Source organism: Typopeltis vanoorti, chromosome 9 (genome assembly GCF_054136105.1).
Source record: "Typopeltis vanoorti isolate ZY-2024b chromosome 9, IOZ_Tvanoo_1.0, whole genome shotgun sequence".
Classification (NCBI taxonomy): domain Eukaryota; kingdom Metazoa; phylum Arthropoda; class Arachnida; order Uropygi; family Thelyphonidae; genus Typopeltis; species Typopeltis vanoorti.
In genome coordinates, this window is record NC_143557.1 from 94,505,171 (window position 1) to 94,524,853 (window position 19,683).

The 19,683-nt window shown below is 37.8% G+C and overlaps 1 protein-coding gene across 1 annotated transcript in view; it reads left to right on the forward strand.

The window, feature by feature from the left end:
* LOC150103263 (paramyosin-like) overlaps positions 1-19,683 on the forward strand; it is a 145,093-nt gene that overhangs the window by 66,246 nt on the left and 59,164 nt on the right. Inside the window, exons 5-8 of the mRNA XM_090397850.1 lie at positions 370-448; positions 10,089-10,334; positions 11,636-11,832; positions 16,982-17,114. Of these exons, the coding sequence (XP_090253976.1) occupies positions 370-448; positions 10,089-10,334; positions 11,636-11,832; positions 16,982-17,114 (655 nt within the window). The remainder of the gene's footprint in view (positions 1-369; positions 449-10,088; positions 10,335-11,635; positions 11,833-16,981; positions 17,115-19,683) is intronic.

Here is a 19,683-nt window from a genome sequence, read left to right on the forward strand (position 1 = left end):
ATTACCTTTTATTAGAATTTATAATACTAGAAACTAAAACCAAACCAACTTAATTTTTAGATCAGTCAACTGTATTTATTATTACAAAGCTATATTATTCAGGTGTATCGATCTTCGTCTGTAAATCGAGGGAAATTTGGATTTTTCAAGCCGAATTTCATACTAATTCAACAAGAATAGATTCCATACGTGTACATAAAGTTTATGAATAAAATTACGATAACTGATTGATAGGAAGGTAAGAATAATGTAAATTAATTATGTAATACTATCACAGCATCCTCTTTGAAGATACATATCAGGAAATGATGATGAATTTTGTAATATCTGGTAAATTCAGAATAGCTGAAATGAACTTTATTTCTCTAGGATAGAAAAGGAAAAGCAAAAGTTTCAAGCTGAAGTGTATGATCTGCTAGCTCAGGTGGAGAGTGCACATAAGGAGAAGGTAAGTTACAGCTTTTTTTTTTATTATTATTATAAGTAAATGCATAACTGATGATAAAAATGAAAACGCGGAATTAAGGATACACAGTTATAAGATGATAAACTGAGTTTAATAGATCGGAGATTTTTGATTCATAATGTTAGTCTACTAGTTTCGCCACCTGACTAGTGGCTTCGTCTTGGCAAGATAACTCTATAAAAAACAGCTTAGGAGGTGCAATCATCTTCGATGTACAGCATAGTACTTTTATCCCATTCAATATTGTGGTTTATTTTGGAAAAATGGAAAGCTAAACCAGAATTGTCTTCTCTGTTGTTGTTAATGTCTCCGATATGTTCCTTTTTTCTTATTTCTAAACTTCTAGAAGTTTGTCCTATGTAATTCAATCCGCAAGAACACGGGATGTTGTAAACAGCAGGGTGTTTATAGAAATCAATCTTGTCTTTTGGTGACCGTAATATACTGTGAACAGTCTTTATTGGTTTGAAAGCAACTCGGATGTCGTGAGGCCTTAGCAGATTGACAATTCTTTGTGAAACTGTGCCAGCAAAAGGAATGGAAACCGAAGTCCTGTAATGAGTTTCTTGGGTTTGCTGTCTGGACGGGGCAGAGAAAATAATCCTTTTTAGTAATTTTTTCATTGTTTGTTAATGTTTTGAGGATAAGATCTAAAATCTTTCAAAGATAAGATCTTTCAAACTAATAAAGACTGTTCGCAATGTATATTACGGTCACCAAAAGACAAGATTGATTTCTACAAATACCCTGGAGTTTACAACATCCCATGTTCCTGCGGACTGAATTACATAGGACAAACTTCTAGAAGTTTAGAATAAGAAAAAAGGAACATATCGGAAACATTAACAACAATAGAGAAGACAATTCTGGTTTAGCTTTCCATTTTTCCAACACAATGGTCAACCACGATGGTCAACCACAATACTGAATGGGATAAAAGTACTATGCCGTACATAGATGACTACACCTCCCGCTCAATAAAAGAAGCTGCAGTAGTGATCCGTTCAAGAGGTAGCCTAAACAGAAACCAAGGGATTATTCTTGGTGACATCTAGAAATCACTCATAAGATCGCTCAGCACATCAGAGTTCAACTTCGCAGCCAATTATAGGACGCACCTGCTAAACAATGGTTGACCAGCTAACATACACGCTCCACGCGTTCGTGTAACGGTTCATATGAATTTGATATTTTTCATCCATTTGATTATGTATTAGTTGTAATTTGAGCTTGTTTTTATCATTTAAGCTGTCTTGTATAGAGTTATCTTGCCCAGACGAAGCCACCAGTCCGGTGGCGAAGCTGGTAGACTAACATTATGAATCAAAAATCTCCGACCTATTAAACCCAGTTCATATCATCTTATAATGTATAGTGGTAGAAAAAAAAACATTCATCATAACACACAGTTAAGAAAAAGTGCAAAATATTTTAAATGAAAAATAAATATGTGGTTTCGAATTTATGGCAAGGACTTCTTTTTCTTTTTTTTTTTTCTGACGATACCGTTACTTTTAACTTTTTACCCTTTAAAAAAACAGGAACGACGACCTAGTCTGGTAGTCGTTCCTGTGTTTTTTAAATAATTGCCGAAGGATAACGTAACGTTTTTAGCCGAGGATAATTATTAGTTGGTTGTTTTGGAAGAGTAGAGTAGAGTAGAGTAGAGTAGAGTACTTATCCGCAGAATGGTATATTAATTCAGGAAAGACTGGATAAGCTCAGCACCACTACAAATATTGCATGACAGATAAGTAACTAGCTGCTGATTCGCCATATAGGAGTCAAATAAATGATGTTACCACTTCTGTTTAAGGCGTTTTTGTATGCAGAAGTGCTTTGTTTCTAAGTCTTGAAAAATTCAAAACTTTTTGAAGAAAATGTTTCAACTTCTTTGGACTTCTCTGTGATTTAATGTTTTCCCAAATTCTCCCATACCTACCTCACATGCATACACCCTAAGAATATAACAATATTTACAGTCTTGGAGTCGGAAGGAAGGATTCGATCAAGTTTTCCTGATATACGGAAGATGGAAATAAAGATGACAATGGAGAAATTACCCGATTCCACTTCTCCATGTGTCAGAAGTGATTGATAATATTGAGCATCTGAAGAAGGAGAAGAAAAAACAGGAAAAGACTTCAACAACTGTTCAAAAAATATAATTATTTATTATTATTATTATTATTATTGTTGTTGTTGTTGTTGTTGTTGTTGTTCCGGGCAACTCCAAGGAGTCGACAGACTCATCGAGGGAGGCCTTAACATCATGTCAAGAACAACTATTCGACATTCACACAGTATCTATCATACCTTGCCTTGAACTCATTCACGGTCGTAGCACCCACAACAGACTCTGGAAGCTTATTCCACTCATTCACTACTCTCCAAGTAAAAAATCTAGCTCTAACACCCTTGTCAACCACGCTCTTGCCCAGCTTCCATTCATAGCCCCTTTTCAAAAATATCTTCTGGATCAATCTTATAGAAACCCTTCAGTAATTTGAATGTCTCAATCATATCACCCCTCCTTCGCCTATCGACCAATTTCTGCAACCCACAAATCTTCAACCTATTCTCATAAGGTTCATTCCACAGACCTGCTATCATCTTGGTCAATCGTCTCTGGATCCTCTCCACTTCCTCCCCATCACGAAGAAACCCTGGTGCCCATAACTGGGCACAGTGGTCCAGATGGGGTCTTATCAAGACTCGATACAGAGGAACAACAACTTGTTTGTTTCTGCATGTTAAAGTATTTTTCAGAAGCCAAGTGATTTGGTGAGCTGTTTTAGTCACTTTTGCAATGTGTCCCCTAAATTTCAATTCCCTATCCACCAATACTCCCAAATCCCTAGCCTCATCAATCTCTTGGAGTACGGTTCCACCAATGCGATATACTGCTGCTATTCTTTTCACCCCAAAGTGCATAACCTTACACTTTGGCACATTAAATTGACATCCATTTTTCCTAGCCCAGTCCTCCAAACTATCCAAATCATCCTGTAAAATTTTGACATCCTGTGCACTCATAATTGCTCTACCCAACTTTGCATCATTAGCAAACAAGTGAACACTTCCTCTCATATCTTTTCCTATATCATTGATGAACAAATTGAAAATCAGTGGTCCAAGAACAGAGCCCTGTGGCACTCCACTAGTCACAAGCCGTCTTTTAGACTCCACTCCTGAATAAACCACTCTCTGGTATCTCTCCAACCACCCTCCTATCCATCTCACCAACCCTATATCTATCCCTATCTGCTCCAGTTTACTGATTAGGGTTCTATGTGGTATCCTATCAAAAGACTTTGCAAGGTCCAGTAGTATTACTGTAAACCCATTACCCCTATCCAGTTCAGCCGTCACTGTGTTATAAAATGTGAGCAAGTTACTTATGCATGATCTACCCTTCACAAAACCATGTTGTCCCCCATACAATATCCCATATTCATCTATCCAATCCTGTATTCTTTTCTTGACTAATTTCTCTAAGACTTTGACAATGATTCCTGATATGCTAATCGGTCGGTAATTTATAACAGCAGTCTTGGAACCACCTTTATGCAGTGGAACTATTTTCCCCTCTTTCCACCCCTTCGGGACTAACCCAGACCCGAGACTCAAATTAAACAAAATGGTCAAGGGTACTGACAATTATTTTGCTGTTTCTCGTACAACACGAGCTGGTATGACATTGAGGTTATGCAATAGACTACTCACCTCCACTTCATTCATCACAATTCCCGTATAATCTACTGGTACATTCGTTTCTGCAATGTCACCACCTGGATGATATATTCTTGCAAAGTGCTCACTCAGTAACTCAACTATATCAACTGATTCAGTTACCTCCCTACCATCGGCATTCTTTAAAATCATTCTGCCATGTACATTTTTCCTTTTACTTGCAACATATCTAAAAAACTGTTTAGGATTCTCTTTAGCCTGCATGGCCAATGTTCTTTCGTAATCCTTTTTTGCTTTTCTTACCACACTCGTTACCCTTCTGGCCTGCGCTTTATACCGTTCGTGTGCCTGCCGATCACCTTTCTCCTTAAATTCCCTCCATAGTTGTTTCTTTTTTCGCAGCTCAAGCTTAATGGTGCTATTCATCCATTTAACCCCTACTTGATTTATTATTCGGACTCTAGGTATACAGTCAGCCATTGCTTCATGCAAACACTTCTTAACTGCCTCCCATGCACTATCGACTTCTAATCCTTGCAGTTGTACATGCCATGGCACTGAACCAATCAAACTCCTAAGCTTGTCATACTTTCCAGCCCGATAATTCCACATGTACCCTGTCTTAATTGAAAATTCTACACCTTTAGCCACCTCCCAAGTCAAGACCCTATGATCACTCTCACCGATTGGTGGCAATGTGGTCATATTTGTTACAGTCAAATCCTCAGATGTAATTACTAGGTCAAGCACTCTCTGACCCCCCCTAGTATTTTCCATTACATGCTGTCGCAGATAGTTATCCCTTAATAACCGCATAAAATCCAATTCCTTCCTCCCGTGTGTCCTCTCCTCACTCCAATCAATGCGACCATAGTTGAAATCTCCCATAATAATCACCCTCCTTCCACTCATTTCTTCTATTTGCTTGTGCATACTGTCACCACCATCTTTTCCATCACCTGGTCTATAGCAGCACCCAATTGTATATTTAGTTCTGCTAGCCTCAAATGTGCTCTTTTCTATATCCTGCAATTCAACTTCTATTCTCCTTGGCTGCAGCTCATTAGCTATCATCAACAATACTCCTCCCCCCATTTTATTCTCCCTGTCATTCCTGAACACACTATACCCATCACATTCAATCCCACTAGCTATATCATCTACAGTCAGCCATGTTTCACTAATTACCAATAACCTGTGGTCTGGAAGTGCCAACCATGGCCAAAAACTCTTCCTTCTTATTCCTAATACTCCTAGCATTAGTGTACATGAATTTAAGACCCCCATTAGCTACAACCCTACCTTGATGCCTTATATTAACTATCCCACTCTGATTTGTTGTCCTTATTTGCTCGGGCATATTATATTCATTCTTACATTCAACTGCCTCCCTAAGGACTGTATATCTACCCCCCCCCCCCTTAATAAATCTAGTTTCCCTGAATTTGCACATCCACCACATTCAGCAACACTTTCTCAAGTCTTCTTACACCGTAACCATTCAAATGCAAGCTCCATCTTATATAGATCCTTTCGCCCGTCGAACTCACTCCACATGTCCACAAATTCCACACCACTCGTCATACATAACCCACTCATAAAGTCATTCGCAATTATGGCCCTCCTTTTAAACATTTCACTGTCATACCGTGGCAAAAGACTAATCATTCTAACTCTTTCACTCTTTTCTTTTGCTACCTCAAACAATTCATTCAGGTCTATCATTTCCATTTTATCTCCTTTCAAATCATTCGTACCTGCCACAACAATCGTTTCTTTCACCCTTTCCTTTTGCTCTCTAATAGACTCAGTTACATCCTTTATGGTCGCACCAGGTTGGTACGATTTTGTCAAATCCTCTACTATTACACCTCGTACTAACGAGTCTCCATACAGCACTCTATCCTTCATTTTGTTCATGTTCACACTCATACGTCTATTTTTCCTGTCATACTTTTTATTATTGGCTGGTTCATTTCGTCGACTTTTGCTCACACGCTCTAGCTGCTGTTTTGCCCTTTATATCGCACCATTCAACAACGCGATCTCACTCATTGCGTCTATCTCATCTTTTTTTATTCTCAGTAAAACCATTAATACTATCATTCACACTTTCTACATTCATACTCTCACAATTCTCTGGTACAACCTCGCCGTTTCTTGTCATATCCCTATTTTCTTCATTCTGAAGTTTGACAAAAATATCACACTCACGATCCGAAATACTCTTCAATTTCTCATTCTCCCTACATTTTCTACACTTAGTTTAATTAATACACTTAATAACTACATTTAATAATTAATAATTAATATTTACAAAATTGTCACTTATTAAGAAGAAGTTTGCACAGCAATGTCATCATTATTCGACACCAGATTTCCAAGTAACGTTTTGGAATATTTCAAACACTTCTTAGTCGTTTTCGTCTTTTAATGATGGGTGAAAACGGATTAATTCGAGCAGTCTGAATGACTGGATATATTTTTCATAAAACCTTTTCGTTCGGTGCTGAATTAGTGGATCCATTTATTCATCCCTAAATAAACAAATTTGAAAAAATGAAACCGGAAGAAAAACAACCACTTTCCATGTCCAAATTCCATAATTTAATATGATTCTACTTTTATCAAAAGCGAAAATTTTAAGCCTGCTGAAATGTTAATACAGTAGAACCTCGATTATCCGAATTGATTGGGACAAGGTTAGTTTGATTAATCAAATAATTCGGGTAATGAAACATACGAATACTCATTTATACTAAACAAATTAATTAATCCTAGAATTAATTTATTCCACGGAAGGTTATTAGTACTGTATTACGATCTTTTCAAGTCTATTAATAATTGTTATCTTGTCTTTGATTAAACATTGCGGTTTCATTTGCCTATAGACACAAAGAGGCACTAGTATTAAAATTAAAAACCAAAATGGCGTAGGATTTCACTTTGAAATAGCCACGAACAAAAGCTCGAACACTGAATGATTATGAACAATAACCTCACACTGCAGTGGAATCAGACTGAGTGAAATCTAACTGCCTACCCACCCTGCACGCACGCACGCGCGCGCGCGCACGCACACACACACACACACACACACACACACACACACACACACCATACTACCGCACTAACACCGAACAACAGCAACAGGCAATGACACATCAAGATGACAGGTCACGAAGATTTTTTTTTTTTTATGTTAAGTCCATACACGAGAGTGTTCGTTGATCAACCCATAGTACATTAGGACCGTATATGGGTAGTGGGTTTGGAAAAAGAGGAAGTATAGATTTCATTTAAAAGATAGTATCTTGTATTCCTTGGGAAACACAACAGGAGGAAGACCGTTCCACAATACAGCAGTTGCAGGGATGAAGGAGAAGGAAAAGAAACTTGTTCTGTGGGTTTCAAGGTGCACTGTGAAGGGATGTTGAGCAACAGCTGCAAGTGTTCCAACGAGCTTAGTACTAAGTGAGAGAATTATTGATGCTATTTCAGATGAACATTTCCATGGAAATATTTGTAGAATACACACAGTGCGGAAAACAAACATCTGTGCGAAAGTGGGAGAAGTGAGATGGTAAGAAATGGCTCATCAATAAGTCTATTTGAGTCAAGCATTTTGAGGGAGCTTTTAGGGGCCACATATGCGAGAGCAGTACTCAATAACTGAACGGATTTGTGATTTGTATACAATTAACAGCTGTTCATGGGTGAAGTAACGTCTTGAGCGAAAGAGAAATCTTATTTTTTTATAAGCTGAGGATGCAATTGTTGTGATGTTTGTGCCAGGAGAGGTTTGATGTCAGGGTGATTAAAGAAGAGAAATCTCAGATTGTCTGGAAATTTGGGTGTTGTCAAAAATAATACTGGGAGAAATAGTTCTTTTTTATGAGAGATAAGACAGAACTGGGTTTTATTAGCATTGAAATTGACGAGGTTATCTGAACCCCATTGGAGGATGGCTTGGATATCAGAATTGAGGGAGGTGGTTGTTGATTTTCTGTCGGTTGAGGTAAGTTTTATAGAGTAAGGTTTATCAAATGAAAGGGAGGAGTACAATGTGCTGCCATCTGCATAACTGTGTATTGGGTTTGAGGATTGAAGTGGGTCAATGATATACAGAAGGAAGAGAGTTAGTGAGAGAACAGAACCTTGTGGAAACCCGGCAATAGTTGAATGGTGAGATGATAAGGAACCATCCACCACCACATACTGTGTGCGTCCAGACAGAAAGCTGGAAATCCAACTACAGAAGTCCTGAGACATCGTTTGGTCTACCAAACGATGTCTCAGGACTTCTGTAGTTGGATTTCCAGTCGTGACACCTGACGCTTAGACCAAAAGAAGATATATGCTCTACTGCATGCACTAAATGATGATATCGCGCAGAATATGTAAATCATATTGGGCACGATATCCACGTCACGTGCGGCTACCATAAATGGGCACACCTATCCTCTGTACATAATCAATAAATGTTTACCATTAACGGGGAAACGTTTAGACGTAAGCCAATTTTACCGCGGGCAGATAGTTTTGCCCGGAGAGCAAGTACCAGTTCGGAAACAGTCGCACTTGTTGCTTGCTCCCGTATTACTGTATCAAAGGTGTACCGGTACTGGATTAACCATGAACAGACATACAGCAGGACTCACATTAGTGAGCCACTCGTGGTTGTTCCTAGAGGTGAACGTCAGGTGTCACGACTGGTATCTCAGCAACGACGTACAACCGTCACACAGCTCACCAACCAGTACAGCATGTGGAAATGGGTCGACGGAGCAGTTCGACCCATTTCCACATGCACCATGTCCCCGTGCCTTACTTCGTCTGGGTTACTACAGACGAAGACCAACAAGGGTACCCATGATGACGGCCACCTATCGCATGAGTGTTCCTAATGTAAAGCAAACTCAGTGTATATATTCGAGGAAATAATAGAAAGCAAATGCGTTAAGCTGCAGGAGTAATATTTCAGCATAACAACCAGTGCACTAAAAGTAGGTACTGTAATTTTTTTGGCCAAGGAATGTCGGCAATGGACCTTCGACAGATGGAAGACGGTCGTCTGGAGTGATAAGTCCTGTTTCCTGCTATACCATGCTGATGGTCGAGTTCGCATTTCGTTTAAACAGCATGAAGTCCTAACTCTTAGTTGCACAGTTGGGGTTAAACAGGCCGATGGAGGTGGTCTGGGGAGCGTTTTCCTGGGACGCACTAAGTCCGTTGGTTATCATCCCACAAATATTAAATGGTGAATGCTGCAGGGACCTGTTAGCCGACTATCTTCATCCGTATCTGCAGGAGTTCTACTCCAAACACAGTGCCATCTTGCAACAGGACAACGCACCTTGTCGTCGGGCTCGTACAACTACTGAATGGTTGGAGGAACACGACAGCGAATTTGCCACATTGCCTTGGCAAATATGGTAAATTCTCTTGACAGTAACCCAATTGAAAAAGTCAATTGGGATATGCTAGAACAAGGTGTGATAACTGCCGATCCTCCTCCATGGAATCAGCATTAACTGACGGAGTTGCTGCAATGGACATGGGTGGAGTTACGCATGGAGAATGTTCGACACTTTATGAAATCTGTTTCCTAGGCGTCTGCAAGCCATGATTGCCCAGAGAGGTGGACCAACGCGTTATTAGATGAGTGTTTCTAATGTAAAGCAAACTCAGTATATATCTTCGAAGAAATAATCGAAAGCGAATGCGTTAAGCTGCAGGACTAATATTTCAGCATAACAACCAGTGCACTAAAAGTAGGTACTGTAATTTTTTGGGAGGGGGTGGCGGTGGTTCGGATAATTGACGTTCAACTGCCTTTCATTATCAGGCAGTGTGTATATTTGCATGTGAATTTTTTTGTTTTTTTGTTATACTTGTATTTCTATATATTTATTATTTTTCCTTTCAGTTGACTGCTCAGAAGGTAGTGGAAAAACTCGAGATTAGTGTTCATGAACTGAACATTCGCATCGAGGAAATGCACCGTACCATCAATGAGGTCACTTCCCAACGCACCCGAATAAGCTCAGAAAACGCCGAGTTAATGAAAGAAGTTCAAGAATATAAACTTAGTCTTGATAATGTGACTCATCTAAAGACTCAACTGGCATCGCAGCTCGAGGACACTCGCCGACGTCTGGAAGATGAAGAAAGGGTAAATATTTTGATGCATAAAAGAGTGAAAAAAATATTATTTTAATTTTGTTTTCTAAGCAAAAACACCTTCACAAGTCACAGTTCTACTTTCGATGAACAGAAATAGAAAGTTTCGGCTTCTGTTCATATCATTGACAGTCTACAAACAAACAAAGAAACACATAAAATAACGTTTAATGCATCCAGGAATACATAAAGCAGTAATTAACTTTCTTGGCGTCGTTGTTTTGTTTCCTTGAAGCATCTTCTGTTATATAACGGATTATTCTGTATGACTATTGTACCCATTGTCATAGATAACCTGGTGATAGGCATTTTGCTTAGAAAGACCTGAATTGAAATCTCATCACCGGTTGAAGAAATCCCCTAGCTATTAGCCGGTTTCAGACAGAATGTAGTAGAGGGAATGTTTTCTCCCGGGAACCAAACTCAGTTCCTCTCAAAATAGACAAACCGGTAAGCAAGAGAAAGACAGCATACGACTTCATGGTCTCACTTTCCTCTCAGCTAATGAAACATATTATTACAGCTATTTTCATTATATCTGAAAATATAACTGACAGGAACATTTTGGCACTTACTAATCAAAACCCTATTGAGTGCTAGATGATGATTTTCATCTTCCGATGTGGACTACCACCACTTATTGGAACCTGAAGTGCTACCTGAAAAAAGTGAGTCTCTTCGTCTCTAGAGCAAGATTTTAGGATTATCTAATCCTTAGATGACCCATAGTAGTCAATGTACTATAGATTTCCAAACTTTCGTGTCTAAGACTGCCATTAAAAAAAATCTCTAATCCAAGCAGTTCGAATGACCATTCGCTTTTGTATTGCATCTAACTAATGAAACCATGGAGACGAATTTTATAGCTTTTGAGATTTTTATAAAAAATACTTCAAAAATGCATGCATCATTGGAAGATGAGGTTGATAATCCTTAGTTATTAAAGGATTTATGGTCGCAAGTAATTTTGCTATATAAGACAGTTTATTCCTTGTCCAAGTTCTCGGTAAAACATAATCGCTATGAAATGTTAAAAGTACTTTTTTAAAATGTTAAAATGCTAAAATTTTATTTAGTCGGCCTGGTTGGCTGAATGGACAACGCATCTGTTCTCCAACCAACAAACCTATAATAAAAACTTTAGACAACTTACTATGATAGTTTTATAGCATGCTATGAAATTTCATAGCATAAAGGTATGAAAGATGAAGCATGTTCTTTTTTATCTATAACAGTTTAATAAATTCTCACTCCGTTTTTCCTCCTTATTATTCATAAATGCTTGCATTTCAGAGGAGGTCCAGCCTTGAACAGCAGGTTCATACTTTGGAAATTGAACTAGAATCTGTGAGGGTACATTTAGAAGAAGAATCCGAAATCAGGATGGATGTTGAACGTCAACTGTCTAAGGCGGTTGGAGATTCTGCTGGCTGGAAGTCGAAGTTTGAAACCGAGTGTCAAGCTCACATTGACGAAGTTGAGGAACTACGGTAGGTATAAAGTTATTTTGTGTCATTCATCGGAAATATGAAAAGCACATGCTAACGCGAACAGCAGTAAATTTTAAGGCTCTGGCTTTTTACTTTTATAAAAACGGGAAGTTAATTGTAAATTATCGAAAAATGAAAATGCAGCAAAACATGCACAATACACATAACATTTCGAAACTTTTCTAGGAGGTTTTACTTTTTACGTTTATTGCATATCAAAATAGGTCTCCGTAACACTGTCGTCTGTGATGAAACCCTTTGGTTAGCAAGATCAAACGGACGTGTGGAACATTTATGAAGGCTTTTCAAGTGAAAATAAGTTAGATTATCCGGCGTAATTCGGAGATCGCAGGGTTTTAATGCTGTCCCACTGGCTTCTGTTGCCTCTGCTGAAATTCCATACAACTAAACATGACACATAGGCCGATTCACTAGTTAAATAATTTCTAATTAAATAAGCCAGCAACTTATTTAATTAGAAAAAATAAGCAATAAGTGAATGTAAAAATTAATTTTCCAGGTTTCCTGTGAGACTCCAATCTTTGAGATAGACAGAATTCAAGGGCATCAGTACGAGAATTCTTCTGAAAGGTTTTTCTTTCTTTTCATTAACTATATGAACATTTTTGTTCAAAGTACTATTTTATAAGCCATGTACAAGTAATACAGAGTCCTTACAGCGATCACTTTGTTCTGTTAAAGTTTATTCTTGATAGCTAATTTAATCAAAGATTTGTACGCGTTGTTTGCTTCTAAATTTTAGAAGGAAATAAAGTAGGACCAGATACTCCTAACACTCGAGAAACGTTTTTTTCGGATTTCAGTATAGATACTCCTAACTAACTCTGTATTATTATTCTTGTTTGTTATCTTATTTATAAAGACAAATTTGTGTTTGTTGGAACCTGTTGTAAAAAATTTCCACCATTGGTGCCTACCATTTTAGAATTTAGTGTGGCCTCCTGTTTTGACTATAAGAAAATCATTGAACTCTATTCGAAACCAGATATGAGAAATGAAATGTAAAAAATGGTATTTCAAAAATGATAAGCATTAAGTAGTGCTTATTAAAAAGCATCTGCATTAATTTCGCCAAAAGTTTGATAAAGGAGGTGCCCATTTTGCAAAAAAAGCTATCGACCTAGCGTATGCAACTTAATCCTCTTTACTGGATTAAGAAACTCAACTGTATGAGAAGGAGCACTAAAGCTGTTGTAAAAACTGAATAAGAATTCGACAATAGGGACTGATGGAGAGATATCAGAACGGATGTTAAAAGAGTGTTCAGCGGAACTGGCTATTATTTTGACAAAGCTATATAATTTAAGTCTCAGAACAGGGAAGATTTCACCGGAATGGAAAGAATGCATAGTAATCCCATTACACAAACGTGGCGCAAAGACTAATCTATTCAACTATCAATTTATCCGTATTTATGGAGTGGTAGTGAAGATTTTAGAAAAGTTGGTTAAAGCTCGCATACAGAAATGGGTTGAGGGAGAATCTATACTTTGCATGAACAGTATGGGTTTACTAAAGGAAGGTCCTGTTTAAGCAACTTGCTCCCGTTCTATAATAATGTTACAGATGATTTAGACAATGGGAATGGATACACCATGATACTTTTGGATTTTGTTAAGCTTTTGACAGAATACAGCATGGAAGACTGTTACATAAATTGGAGAATATGGGATTGAATTATAAAATACTGGCATAGGTAAGAGGATGCTGACTGACATCAAAAAGTGGTATGTGATCTGTAAGGTAACCAGTGGTGTATCATACCGATCAGTCCTTGGTCCATTGTTATTCAATATTTAGAGTGAATGCGATACTCAGTACCAGCCGCATTCAGTGAAACTGGCTATTAGTTAAATGTTAGTAAATGTAAAGCCACGCACTTTGGTGTGATGGGATGTCCAATGCCATTTTATATTGGTGGGATTATGTCAGAATAAACTGGTCAGGCCAGGGACCTCGGAGTTTTAGTAGACAGGAAGTTTAAGGCCATATAGCAAAGATTTCAAATACAACTCAGACGATAACTGCAATGCTGAAACGCACTTTAACATGTAAAGATAAGGAAGTCATTTTGGCTCTTTACTTAATAAGACTACACTTGAACTATTGTGCGTAGGTCTGGTCTCCTGGTTTCTGTGGTGATTCTGAAACAGCATAGAGAGTGTAAAGGAGAGTGTTAAAATGATTTCATGATTGTGGAATACTGATTTTGAAGACAGATTGAGAATTTGTAGACTACAAACACTAGCAAACGGGACAAAGAGGGGGTAATCTGATTGGGACTTTCAAATTTCTGAAAGGTCATAGAAGATATCAGTAGGTAAAATTTTTCATTTATGGAGAGTGTGGAAAGGACAAGAGGACATCCATTAAGTTGAGAATGAATGCAGTAAAGAAGAGGGTAAGAGCTAGATGTTTCTCTCATAGAGTGGTGGTTCGTTATTGGAATGGATTGCCGTCGAATGTTGTGCGTGCAGCTGTCATACCTGTTTTGAATGAATTCTAAAACAGGTATGACAGCTGGTGCCGGTATTATGTGGCCTCCTTTAATGAGTCCCTGATTCATTGGAGGTCTCTCTTAATAAATAAGGATATGAGAACGTTGGTTTAATTTGTTCGTAGAAAAAATTAAAAATAAACAAATATTTATTTTCGCATTAATTTATAAATAAAAATTAAATTATTTGACTGGCACCTAATCCCCCCACCCCCCAATCAAATACAAATAAATACCAGGGTCCGAGATTTTAAATCAGTGTGACAATCCTAGGATTCTTTATTTACCTCGTTGACATGGTACCTTTGCGATGAACTAGTGCAGAATATTATCTTAATACGCTATGTTATACACATACCAGCCACTAAATTAGAAATTTTTATTTAATACCGTGTTGGACCTTCTTTAGCCAGAATTACAGCACATATGCGGTTTGGCATAGATTCCACAAGGTGTTGAATTGTATCTACGTCTACAACATACAAGCGTTCACCAGACAGTCCTTTAACTGGCTCAGAATTGACGGAACTATTTTTCTAACATGTCCAATACATTCTCAATGGAATTCAGATCCGAGCTTTGTGGTGGCGGGAAGATGGTGTAAGTCGCTGTCATGCTCGCTGAAACACTCCTGAACAATTCTTGTGTAACGGACAATAGCACTGTCGTCCATGAAACAACCGTCACCTGCTGGATAAAAAAGTGAAAATTGCAGAATGGACTTGATCGGCAAGAATGTTCAGATATTCTTTGGAGGACACCTGACTTTCCTGCAATATCATGGGACATATTCTATACTAATAGGGCATGCCTAACACCATGACACCACTTCTAGAATCTTGAGTTGTGTTTATAAGGCAAGCTGGATTAATTGCTTCATGGGCTCCAGCCAAACTCTCTGCCTACTGTCGGTATAGAACAAGGTGTACCGCGACTCGTCGGATCACACGACTTTTCCAGTCTTCTAGTATCTAGTCACGGTGTTCCTGATACCACTGTAGACGAACTTTCAGGTTTTTCGCAGAAATCAGTGGTTTCCCATATAGACATGCCATTGCCAAAACCGATCCTCTTCAATTCCCTGCATATAGTTGGACAAACGGTCAAACACAGGAAGTTGTGTTTGTTCGTACAAGCCTTCTCAGACGACGACGATCTGGTTCCTGACAGACTGTTTAAGGACCATAGTTACGCCTCTTAGACAAGCAACGTGGGTTATTTTTTCACTGATTAAACACCCGATATATCTCACCTTTTGAGGAACCAGTCAGCTCTGCTGTTTTCAAAATCGTGGCTCCAGCCAGAAGGGCACCCATAGACGTCTCAGACGACGGCGATCTCGATCCTGACAGACTGTCTTATGACCACAATTATGCTTCCTTAGACAAGCAAATGGATTATTTTCCCACTGATTAAACACCCAGGAGATCTCGCCTTTTGCGAAACCAGTCAGCTGTTTTCAAAATTGTGGCAACAGCCAGAGCGGCACCCACAATAAGCCCTTTGTCGAACTCCGAAAGATCCTTTGTTTTTCCCATTGGGATCAACACTGTTGACAATTACTGAATAGCAGCATTCTCAAAAAGTTTCCTAGAACACGTGGTGAAGCATGACGAAGTATTTTGCATATACGCTGAGTAATTCACGTTTACATATATCTGATTAAACATCCAGGAGATCTCGTAATGGTTTCTAATTCAGCAGCCGATGCGTGTATATAGCTCAGAGTGTGTTTATGATGAGAACTCACATTCAAAATCATATTACACACACAAATCGTAAATGTAGCGAAAGTAAGAATATAATGTTATGAGACAAGACAGAAATATGATATATTTTTATATTTAATAATTAATCTTCATTAAAAAATCCAGCTGTAAATTTGATCTTATTTAAAATGTTCCTACATACATTTTAAATATATAAAAAGATATAGTAACATCATATATATATATATATATATATATATATATGATGTTACTATATCCTTTTCCCCAGTTGAACCTAAAATAAAAAGCTTCAACTTGCAAACAACACTATTATAAGATAATACATTATTTTAATTCAAGTAGTCAAACAATGTTCACATATTTAAACTTTAAAAGTCTAGGTAGCATAGAGTTGAGTAATTAAAAATATACGGCATTTATAAAACAATAATATAACATTTATTATTGTAGAAAACGTTAGTCGATGTTATTATGGTCATATTTAGCAAAGGTCATTGCCGAGCTGGAGCGTTTAAGCTTATTTCTTGAAATAATTACGATTTACTCACAGATTGACAGACAGTAAAGACATTTAAAAACACTACAGTATTCTGGGTTCTGTCTGGGCTCTGGTAAGAACAAACGTTTGAAACAGCGGTCAGGCTAGTGAAATTCATCATCAAAAACATTAATAACAGACCAATGCATGGATTCCTGGGCAGACGTTGTATCCTTTAAGCAATGGAATATCAAGACAACTCATGCTGCTTTGTAACTAAAGTTTTAAAGTTTCAATGTGCAAACATATGTTGCCTATTTGGGATAAAATACGGATGGATATATATTACCATGAGTTTTAAATAATCTTTAATGGTAATAATAATAATAATAATAATAAATTATATTATATTATATTAAACAGGCGAAAGATTACCATCAAGACACAAGAATACGAAGAACAACTGGAAGCTCTCTTGAATAAATGCAGCAATCTGGAAAAATCGAAATCGCGTTTGCAGAGTGAAGTTGAAGTGCTTGTTATGGACCTGGAGAAGGTAAGTTGTGATGTTTCCATTCCGTATAGAAATTGAAACTCAGAGGTTGAATGCAAAAGAAAATAAAAATATGAAGATTAAGAAACAAAGATAGACTTGATAATAAACATCATGAAAGATGAAAGTCAAAAACAAATTAATCGAAAAATGAAACGAAAAGCTGAATTTAACGAAACTAGATTGGAACAGGCTGATTTCATTTAGTGAGTTAGCTGATGTGATTATTTGAAAATTCAAAAGATTACTCGAGAATTTTTATTTCTATAAGACTCGATTCAACTTAATATACCTGGCAAATTTACAGAACTCTATCAAAATATGCTATGTACTGAGAACAGAAAATAGAAAAATGAATTAAAAAAAATAAAATAAAAATAATTATATATATATATATATATATATATATATATATATGTAGAAAGTATTTTACCTTGGGTATAATAAATGTTAAAGTGTTGCAAGCTATTTTAAACCTGGTTTTACTCCATTTCCCAAGTAAGCAAACAGACAAACAAGTCAAGTTTGCGCTTGCAAGTGTTGGTCTTGCACTACCTGCAGGGTCAGCTAGACTTGCTACACTTGCAAGCGCAAACTTGACTTGTTTGTCTGTTTGCTTACTTGGGAAATGGAGTAAAATCAGGTTTAAAATAGCTTGGTATCTTTAACATATATATATATACAGAGCGATCAAAATTAAAGTAGTCCTGTTTAAAGTCTTGTGGAGGACCATCCAGTGATCCAAATACTGAGAAATTTTGCAGGAATAGATTGTGGGTCATGAAGAAACGATATCGGGGGGGGGAGTAATTCCAACATTCACCACCAGGGGAGTTGTAAACACCAAATGCATGGAATTTGCATATCACTCAACTCAGCAGGAAACCAAGAGAGTGTAAAAGATGAACAGGGGATTTTCCCCTTCATTCTGGTTCGCAAACCAATCAGTTCACAACAAGTGAATGAAGTTGCTATTGCCATTGTGAAGCAGGCGATGAATAACAGCGCTGGTTCCTGCAATGCAGTTGTATCAACACATATGGATGTGCCTTACGGAATGTCTGGTTAATCCTACGGAAGATCCTGCATTTCCATCCATTCAAGATAACCCTGACACAGGAGTTGCACCCGCACGACTTTGCAAGTCGACTGACATTCGCTTTAACATTCCTTGCTTGAGAGGAATTGGACGCTGGGTGGCCGTGGATGATTTTGTGAGGAGATGAGGCTCGCTTTCACTTTAACGGAGCTGTCAATACCCACAATTGCTGGGTATGGTCTAAGAAAACCTGCATGAAATTCAACAAATTTCTTTGCATTCACCCAAAGTTACTGCATGGTGCAGATTTACAGCTTCATTTATCATTGAGGATATTCGCCAGTCCTAACATGTGTGACCTGCTCAGTTACTGCCGATAGGTATCACGATATGATAAACAATTTTGTTGTGACACAGCTACAGAAGAGCCTGTGCATCTGATCTGACCCCCCCCCCCCTTGTGGTTTCTGGTTTGGGGATTTCTGAAAGACAGAGTTATCGGGATCATCCTGATAACTTGCAAGCACTAAAAGACAGCATAACGCAGCATGTGCGCAACACCAGTCCTGACCAGCTGTGTTCTGCCGTTGAACACACTATACAAAGGATGCAGTTTGTAGTATACCTGGAAGGGACAGCACATTGAACAGGACAGCCCGAGAATGCATAATGAAAGTGAATAAAAATCTATATTGTACATCATTCGGTACAAAACTACTTTTTTCCCTCTCAGATATCGCTTCTACATGACGCACAATGTATTCCTGCAACCTTTCGCAGCATTTGGATCACTGGGTGGCGCACATACTTTAATTGCGATCACCCTATATATATATGTTTTTTTTTTTTTTCGGAATTCATTTTTACTCGGTTGGAATATTATGAAAAAGCTTTAATGACTGATACCGAGAGAAAAAAAGATGACATGGTATATTTGAAAAGATACTACTAATTTACTAGTTTCGTTGAATTGATCAACATCTTCAGGTATCACAATCAAAATTATTAAAAATTAAAAATTACAATCAAAATTTTAATAACAGAACAAGTACAAAAAAGACAGTAGCGTGTTTGAAAAACAAATACGAGTATGAATTCCAAACAAACGTATACTACGCGCTGTTGCGAGTGCGCAAATACTGAACAGAGGCAACGTGTGTGTCAGAGAGATTGAAACTTAGGCTGTTATTGATATGAAAAGAATCTAGAGAAATTTCTCTAGATTCGACAATCTTTCTCTTGAGTTCATCATAGCACACATGGATGTTAGAAGTTTGAGTCCAGTTCACAATGTGTTGGCGGCCTTCGTCTGAGTTAATTGAAAAGAGAACGTGGCTAGAGATAGCGCTGGCTCTGGTCCTGTTATAGGAGATATCTCTACAGTGTTCTTCCAAACGTAGAAGGATGGCTTTAGCAGTCTGGCCATAGTATGGCTTTCCGCAATCACATAAAATCTTGTACACTCCTGGAAACTGAGTTGGAAGATGTTTTTCTTTAGGTTTACTAAGTCTTGAACGAAGTTTTGGGAGCGTA